The sequence below is a fragment of the Eurypyga helias genome, unplaced genomic scaffold (assembly GCF_000690775.1).
Source record: "Eurypyga helias isolate BGI_N326 unplaced genomic scaffold, ASM69077v1 scaffold7041, whole genome shotgun sequence".
In the NCBI taxonomy this organism is placed as follows: domain Eukaryota; kingdom Metazoa; phylum Chordata; class Aves; order Eurypygiformes; family Eurypygidae; genus Eurypyga; species Eurypyga helias.
The window spans coordinates 20247-29934 of record NW_010231405.1 but is presented as its reverse complement, the minus strand read 5'-3'; the positions used below and the strand labels follow the sequence as shown (position 1 = coordinate 29934).

General features: G+C 39.8%; 1 protein-coding gene across 1 annotated transcript in view; it reads left to right on the top strand.

The window, feature by feature from the left end:
- Positions 1–9688, top strand: part of PLSCR5 (phospholipid scramblase family, member 5) — a 13276-nt gene that overhangs the window by 1505 nt on the left and 2083 nt on the right. Inside the window, exons 2-5 of the mRNA XM_010161058.1 lie at positions 3126–3277; positions 7488–7530; positions 8396–8616; positions 9417–9578. Coding sequence (XP_010159360.1) covers positions 3126–3277; positions 7488–7530; positions 8396–8616; positions 9417–9578 — 578 coding nt within the window. The remainder of the gene's footprint in view (positions 1–3125; positions 3278–7487; positions 7531–8395; positions 8617–9416; positions 9579–9688) is intronic.

Genomic DNA, 9688 nt, shown 5'->3' with positions numbered 1-9688 from the left:
GAAATGGAGGTAAACAGATCCTCTGTCTTTACTGGATACCCTGAAGAAGCAGAAACATAAATATTGAATTATAAAGATAGAATTTGTGTAGTCTCAGAATATATACATACATTATAAAGCAGAATTTTAGATCTAATGTGTTTGGTTAGCCAGTGGGTACACTGAAGTTGTTTCTTTGTATTCACAAAACACTTTTCGCTCTTTCCATTGGTGCAAACGACTTGAAATGAATAATGTTTTTTCTTGTTTGTTAGCATCATCTCCCCCTGTTGTCCATCGACATAAAATGCAGCGTTCTGGAACATGAGAAAGGCAGTACATTTCCTCCAGTTCTTTGTAAGCTGATATGGAGTAGACAGACACCTTCTGAAGTTTTGTGCATGCTGTGCTCTTTTTTTCTTTGCTGCAACAAGAAAAGCCTTTTCTTTTAACCTGGCTTCCTTTGAAGAAGTGACTCAGGAAGCTTCATGGCCTCTCAAGGTAAGTGCATCTATAGTCTGTATTTTTAGATCATGTTTACAGAAAACTACAGTCTTGTACGTTTCCAGCAATCAGCAGTCTGATGAAATGAGAGTTTTAGGCTAAAACCACATCAGCCAAAGCACAGTTGTTTTGGCTTCCTTTAATTTTTCAGCATTCAAGAGGCTCCTAAGGAGACTAAAAACCTATACTAGAATGTTATTTGAATAAAATATGTTACAAAATGTGAGCATCTGCATTCAAGCAGAAAATACAGTGTTTGTATCTTTGTGCTTAAACCTGCCCATACAGGATGCGTGTGAAGGGCAGGTACAGAGCCAAGAGTACCACGATTTTTGCACACTCCTATTCCACTTTGAAAACACCAAACCAACAAATGCTTTTCACTTTTAATCTGGCCAGAGTCCCGATAACCACATAGGGAAAATAAATATCTGAAGAATAACTGAATTTGATCAGGTTACTTCTATCTGGGTTCATCTTTGTCATGCATTGCCTTTTAGCAGCAGCTGGTTGAGTACTTGGGGTTGTAGGCAAACATTGCAGCATGCTGATCTAACCAGCCTTATAAATTTGTTTTCTCCATGTTTTCAAATATCTAAACTAAGTAGAAGAATATAAATCTGTTTTTTCTTAACATAAATGCAGCCTCACAGAGGTCACCCTGTTGTGACGTACAGAGGCAGATGTTGACCCAGGGAATTTCAGCAACATCCATTTATGTTTGCCAAATGTTTACCCTTCTTTGTTGCCCACAAAATACTCAAAACATACTGCATTTAAAGCACTAAATGGTATACAGCAGCAAGCAGGTTTTACAGCATTGTTGTACTCTTGCAATATACTTTTTTTACTTTGCTTGTCTTTAGCCATATAAGAGAGATTTGGTTCTATATATTTTTAACGCATAGTAGTTAACAGAAGCAGCAAAATAGTTGTGTTGTGCAATATGGTTTTCATAATGAAGGAACTTGATAATATACTACTTTTAGGAAGAAGTAACTCTACAAATTATGTTGCACAGAATGCTCACCATATCATATGGTAACTTTTAAGTTTTCCCATACAATAAATGAAATGGGAAGCATCCAGAAAAATAGACGAAGTGTCAGAGTAGCTTGGATTATCATCAATATTTAATGTATTTACTGTTTGATTTTTGTATAGCTTAAAATTTGACAGGTAGAACTGCAATTTGTTGTCTTTTTTTCCTTTTTATTATTCAAGAATAACACTAAGACTCGGTCACTTCATGGCATTTCATGTAACAACAAGAGTTACGGCAGTAACAGAACCCTGTGAGGTAAAATGATGCAGAAGAACATATAAAATATTTATTACCCAGTTATACATTTTTAAAAGCCAGCTACAAATTCAAAGGGGCTACTTCTTCTTCCTGTGGTCTCAGACTTTGAAAGAAAGTAGTGGCTGCAAAGACAAATTAAGTTCAAAATATGATTAAATGATGAAACAGCTACGGTGAGTTCAAATCACGCTAAAGGATCTCATTTAAACCCACAACAGCAAAAGAGAGCTCCAGACTTAGAGCCAATATTCCTTCTGGACCTCAGACCCCATTGTCCCTAAGTACTGTCACACTTGACATAAAAACGATCAGTCTGGGGACTGTTTGCTGCTGAAGCGCAGGGGCTCAGCTTAATACGAAGATTTGCCATTTATACGTGGAGAGCTTCAGCTTGCTCCTTCTTGTTCTGGCAGAGCCAGTATAACTGAAGGCTGTGGAAAGATGCGCGTAGTGAAACCAGTAGGAGTTTGTGGAGAATCAAATGGCTGAGGTGATCACTGCACTGTGGGAGACATTGCCTGTGGATGAGTGTGGGCATGTGGGTGCCTGTAACAGCAAATATTCTCATTACCTTCACAGCACCAGCCAAGATAACCATTGGAGTGTCCTAAAGGATGTGTTTGCAGTAGCAAACCAGAAAACACAGCTTTAACAGTATCTAATCTTTTCATTAAGATAATAATGAAATATTATTATAGTAATAGTAAAACTATCAGTAATACTATTACTATAGTAATAGTAATATTATAGCAAGAATACTATACTCTAAAGAGGCTGTGTAGACTTTGATACCGGGGTTATAACATCCAGCTTGAGAAATCTGAGATCCCTGGAAAGGTTATCTCTAATTAAGAGATGCATGCCCTCAGAAGGCTAGAAAGCGTCTTGCTAGAAGGAAGCCCCCAGCAGCTGGGTGCCCACTGGCACGCAGGGCAGCTCATGGCGAGCAGGGCTGAGCAGCTGCTGCTGAGGAGCTTGTGGCCACGCTGTCTGCGGGTCCAGACCAGCTCCAGCCTTCTCACACAGGCTGAGTGCTTGCAGTCTGCCAGAGCGGATCAGGTACCTTCCAAGACCACGCCTCTTGGTTTAGCTTCATCTAGTGATTCTACTTTGCATACTCTAAGACTGCCTTATGAAGTGAATCAGAGTCTCAAAGTGTGGGACCATCAGCGTGGGACCTTCATTTCGGATCCTCATTCCTGGTCTCAACTAAAACGCTGATGCAGTCACAGGCAGAATGTGACATTAGTGTTCCAGTACCGATTCAAGCAGCTAGGTGCTTCTTGGCCCTGTTAATTTCTGATTGATTTTTTTTTTTTTTTTAATTCTTTTCCTACAGAATCTCAGAGACAAACCAACCCAACCTTTAAGGATTACCTCCCCGGTTCTTCTGACCTTCCTGAACAGGATAAGCCTGTTGAACCAACAAGTCTCTGGAAGCAAAGATCACATGCTTATAATTTGCCACCTGGTCTGGAGTACCTGAACCAGGTCCTGAATCTTCCCAAATGTTAGAATTGCTTGTAGATTTCTTTGATACTCTGGGGGATGGGGTTGTTTGGGGTTTTTTCTTGGGGGAGGGCAGGTGCAGATGGAGAGGCTTTTTTGTTGTTTGATATTACTGTGAAATAAGGAGTGTAGGAATGACAAGCCCTTCCTTCAGTGCTGCCATTTGTTTTCATAGAAATACGTTTGTTGTGCATGCAGCCCTCCTTACACCAAAACCATGTTTTTCTTCCATCTAGGACTTCTTGTAGGTCATAGTATTACCCTCGCATTGTCCTCCCTTCAGTTTTCTTCCAACTCCTTAAGAGCTCACTCTCAGAGAAATGGCTATCAAACTCCATCTGGCCTCAAAAGGACTGAAACAGGCAGTGTGTGAAAGAATTCTAACCTACGTATAACCCATCCTTTGAGGAACACAAAGGTTTCCTGAGCTCCTCTTGCCAAGGACAGTAGTCTCCAGGTTAGAGGGTAAGGTCCTGGGGAGGCAACCTCCCAGGGAGACAGCTTTGGGAGCATAAGCCTGGGTGGCTACAAACACACACCCACTCTGTGCTGGGTTGTGGGCAGGAGAGCACCCGTGCCCGAGAAAGGGAAACAACTGGAAGTGGGAGAGGATGAGTAGGAAAGTGCTGGTCTGCAGCTCTGCTCCAGAAGTTTCATCTCTTCCTGAACTTTTTTACTGGGGGGGTCACTGCTTTGACACTGACTCCAGTTTGCACTTCACATGTGGCTGGATTCTGTCAGTCTCATATATGCTGAGTAACACCCTCCCTGGTATGGTCAGGGACAGACTCACACCCGGATGCAGTCAGGTTGTGATTCTGCTACACGCGCTTCTGCTGTGTTTGTATTGGTCTGTATTTTACACAGACATTCCTGGTAGTTTTGTGCAGAAGCAGGAACGTATTTTACATTTGGAGCTAAGATACCTAGGTAGCTAATGAAACTAGGAGACCTTTCAGAAGCAATCTTTCATGTGGAGTTATGATTTTCATTTCACGGCACCCATGCACAAAATGATATGTGTTGTCAATTACATGAGCATTTGCTCACAGACTGTGGGAGTTACACTTTTTAGTCTACAAATGATTGTGGTAGTAAATACTTGGCAGGTTACATATTCAGTCTCCTGTACGAACATGAATTATACCTCAGGTTTACCCATACAGCGTGGGCAAGCAAATTCTATTACTCCATTTTATAGAAGCTTTACATCTGACATAAAGATGAAAGAGCCAAGTGGCTGTCAGAACTGTAACCAGAACTCAAGACTTCATTCATGCTTGTTCTAGGCCCAATAACCATGTGTCTGTGCTGCAGCCCTCATTAATTATTTTCAATTTTCTCTGCAGTCTGAAAAGTGAAAGCATGTGTGCAATGCTGATTATTGGCATAGACAGCTAGACTTTCCGTGCGTTGCAGAACATTTTGGTGTGAGGGGTTGAAGTCATACTGGCTGTGTGACTAATGAAACAAGTTCATGCAGGATAGATTGCAGCAGAAAACAGACCTGACCAGTAGGCTGCCTGCAGAATGAATGTGGGATTCACAGCTGCAAGGGTGATCCCTTGGGATTTATCCTGAGGAACTAAGAGATTTTCATGTAATGAAATTCTCAGATTAATGAAGATGTTTCTAGCAGAACTGGGCATTTTTGACGCCATTGGGAAGACTGGAATCCTGTGTAACCTTGTGATTTTTGTGTGTATTAGGGAAAGGTGGGTGCAAATTGAAATAGTCACACAGAGGTGTTACTAGAAGGACATGGGGAATAGCAAACCTGCTTTAAAACAAGACTGCAAGTGTTTTATCTTTAGACCAACAAAATGCTACCGGGGGGGAACCATGACTGAGTACCTAAAAGACTAAACAACCTGTGGGAAAAGAGACGTTTAATTCATAGAATTATATTACTGGAAGAAAGGTTACATAGAAAGTGGCTGTGAATAAATACAGGACAACAAATAGAAATGAGGTTCTGGGATTATCTCCAGCAGGAGTGAGGAAGATAGCTGGATACATTTGAGAAAGCTGAATATATTTTTTAATAAGTTCATGACATGTTTGACTCTGAAACAAAGATCCAGATTTAGTGAATCTCACAGAGATCCCTACAGTCTTATTCTAAACAGTAGCTCAAGGACAGAGCATATAGTGTTGGATGAGAGGAAAAGAAAATATCTGTCCTGGACGTTAAGGCCCACCAGCATTTCACTCTGCAATTACACACCCAGCATCAATGAGGCTGAGGAGTTGTCCAAGATGCACCAGAGAAGGGTAGTAAACTGCATCTGCCCTGGCAAACTGAAACCATGCTTTCTATAATCATGACAAAACTGACAGCCTTCAAACAATTTCCTACAAAACAAGTTACCCAAACCTCGTTATTATCTCCCAGCCATAGTTTGAGGAATTGTTCAGTCTCCATCACAAAAAATGAAGAAAACTTTGCCCATAGCAGGAATAGACAGGTGAAACTTTGCCTGTAGCAGGAATAGACAAAGGGGATATTAGAGAAGAATTTTCCCAGTAGCACAACAGCACATTATGCTACCATTCAGGCTTAACCAACCTTATAAGAAGCTTCTTAATTTATACTTCCTTAGACTGATCAGATGTAAATGTAATGCCCAAAAAACTGAACACTAAAAATTAGCTCTGTAGAAGGAATTTTAACACATCTGAACTCAAGGAGACTCAGACCCTTGTAAACCAAAGGGCTTTATATGCTTTCAAATGCAAGTGCAAATTCCCTTAATCCACAAGTGCCCCAATAAAAGATGCATCAGAATAGCTGCCTTGCAGAAACTAGTGAAAGGCAAAACAAGCAAACCTAACAAGTGGTACTGCCACGTTGTCTCAACATTGTTTATGCACTGTACACAATAAACCAATACACAGACCAAAATCACTCAAGATTTTTACTGCTTAGGCTCATTAATTTTCTTTTCCCTGTAAAAGTATATGTGGGGCAAAGAAATCAAGATTAAAATCAAACTAAAACATTAAAATAAGCCTGCCATCTTTAACTCATTTATTCTTTTTTCATCAGCAGAGCATTTTCCAAGAATTTACATCTCTCATGAAACCTAAACTACAAACAGCAAAAATAATTGGGGAAAAAAAAAGTAATTAAAACGTATTTTTATTTCAGTTACTGGCATGCACATTTCAGAGATTAACGAAAGGGATAAAGAAGCTTCTCTTTTACCAGCTTTTCTTTGCAGCCTGAACTAGCTGCAGGAGATGACTAGAATTGACAAATGGCTGCAACAGTCTGAATACGTACCAGGCAAGATTTGTCAGTTGTAAAATATACAGACGCTGGAAAGCTGTGACATGCTGGTCTCAGAAGGATGCTGTGTGCTTTTTGTCTGCAGCTGTGAGTAACGGCAAAATCCTGTGCCAAGTGTTTGCCCATCAGGAATTTGAGGAAAGAAATTAGCAAAGCCTAAACTATCACATAAAACAGGCATAAAAAGTAACATAATACTGAAAGGTGGACTGAAATTAAGTCTTGCTAGTTTTTATAATACTAATGATTGTTCTCTAAAAAAGAATAATGTTGGATGGACGATAAGCACAGAAAAGCATGGCACACAGTTTTTGTCCTGCTTTTGTAACCAGCTCACAGAGGAAGACTGTCTCAGCCAGCTAAGGGTTTCTCTGGAGACCTGTTATTTTTCTCATTCTGGCCCCCTGGCGTGACCATTTGGAGGCCTTTGGGATGTGGCTGCAGCATGGTTTGAGCTTGATCAGAAACTCTTTCACTCTTGCACTGCCATGGTGCCCAGCAGCACTAACCTTAGCTTTGGGGTACGGGGCTTCCCCTCTACCAGGAACAGGAACCAGAATCAGGAACAAGGAGAGGAACAGGAGTGAGAAGTGGGTCCTGCTTCTCACATATGTCTTTCCATGTTGCCCTCCTCCTTCCCCCAGTGAAGATTATTTTTCTTCAAACATGTGGGTGAATTACATGTCCACAGCACCCAGTGTCACGCTCTTCACCCATCATTTCAGAGACAGGTCTAAAGTATGACTTGAGATAGTCCCTGGGCACCCAACTTGAGCATCTCTGGAAGGAAAGAAATCCTAATAACAGGGAGATGAGCCTTGAAAATAGACAGGTGATCACTGGCAACCCCAGCAACATCCACCATCTTGGTTTTGTTTTGTGTTTTTTTCCCTGAAACAGCTGGACCGGATAATTATTCATCAGCAGGTGGAGCTTCTTGAAGGTATGGTGCAATCCTTGCCACCCATAATGGTCCTGGTACACAAATGTCTCCAGAAGGCTTCCAAGTCTTGCCCCTACTTTGTTAAAGTCAGTGTGAGGCCTCCTACTGACCTTGCATCAGGCCTGTAATGTGGTGTTAGTGTGGTGAAAGCTCATTTTCTTTATGCCTGGCCTGCAGCAGACCAATGAGGAGAGACAGTGGGTAATCTCTATGCCAGTCCTAAAGTCTCTCCCTCAAGGTTATTAAAATTTAACCATCTTTGCAATCCATGGAAAAAAATATTTTTTTTTAACAACAATTAACATGCTATGAGAAACAAAACAAATAAAGAAAGGTCAAAATACACAAAATGGAGTATAGTAGTTTTTATTTACATGGTTCCTCAGAATTGCAAAGTACAGAACAGGTATTAAGTTCTGCAACTAAAATATTTTTTAATGTATTTCCCATTCAAAATGTTTTTTGGCCTGCTCAGCTCACTAGGTGAAAGTTTTGTCTTTGAAGTAGGACAGCCTCATATTGTTACTTTTCACAGAAGATAAAGTAAGAAGAAGCCCAAACCGAAACTCAGGATCTGAATTCTGTTTTGTGATCTGTACTTCCGTGTACAGCAAATCAAAGTCCTTTGAACTACATGTTCCTTCAAAGTACAGACCTGACATTATTAGTGCCTTATAACGGCATGTTTTCTTTGTGTCATTATTTCAAAACAGTTTTTTAAACAGTCTCGGTTCCATAGATTTTTAGAATATATATTTCAGAGAAGACTTGAGCTATAAACTTGTATGCAAACCTGAATTTGGTAAGTCTTGGTAAAGGCTAACTATAACTCTAAAGTAACATACTGCTTGTTTTGCTTTATTAGCCATACTTGGCACAGAGACCACCAGCAAATATGAGATAAAAAACCATTTGGGACAAAGAGTTTACTTTGCAGTGGAAGAAAATGGTTGCTTTGATCGTAACTTGTGTTCGCCTATAAGGTCTTTCACCATTAGGATTGCTGATAACATGGGCAGAGAAGTGATTACAGTGAATAGACCCTTGAGATGCAACAGCTGCTGGTTCCCCTGCTTCCTGCAAGAGGTGAGTGGATCCTAATTGCCTTTTGCCTGAGCATCTCGCTGTATGTGCACAGCATTAATGAAGACTTGCGCACCCTATGCAAGGATGGTAGGAAGGAGTTCACGGCCACCTCTCAGCTTGACGGACTGCATGGGGGCCTTCATTTAGAAGTAACTATTGATAAACAATGCCCTTTTACGAATTATATTCTTAGGATGCCTTCTCCCAATCATGGGACCTTACTTTCCTGACATCCCAAATGGAGCTTCTGTATCTGATGACACAGATGTCTCTCCAGCTAGGTAACACCCTAAAACACTGCATGTCCTGGCACAGACTAATGTCTGAGTGAAAAATGCAGTTTCTATAGAGAATCAGATCTTTTTCCTTATTTTTGACTGTCCTTTATTCAGATGTCTTTCTTGTCTTAGGAAAATGTGTTATAGGTTAACTCACCTACTTAATGTAATGCATCAGGATTTGAAAAAAAAAAGATCTTTTGGTAGCACAGCTACTATATAAAAAATATATATTGGATACTCACTGATGACAATAACAAAACCTTTTCATAGCATATGACTTTTATCAAATCTTCTATATATGTATTTATTCATTTCTGGGGCAGCTTTTGAACTTCATATTGTCTGCTGTATTTAAAAAACATAATTGGACTGACTTGTAAGACCCAGTTCCCAGTTTAGTAAAGTTATATATGATTATATTCAGTAAATAAATATTTTGTCTTTATCAAAAAATCACTATAATGGACAAATATAATAATATAAAATAGTTTATGAGATTTGTTTTGTTTTGTTTACTAGTTAGAAGTTCAGTCCCCACCGGGTACAATAGCTGGGTATGTTGTACAGAACTGGGATCCTTTTCTGCCAAAGTTTACCATACAGAATGAAAGCAAAGAAGATGTACTAAAAATAATTGGTCCATATGCAACTTGTGGTTGTTTTGATGATGTTGATTTTGAGGTAAGTTTCTTATGAGTGTTAAGCATTTTACTGTTTTGATTAAATTTCTCATTCAAAAATCCTGTTATCCTAAGTTTAAAAATATTATGTACATCGCTATGATTAGAACA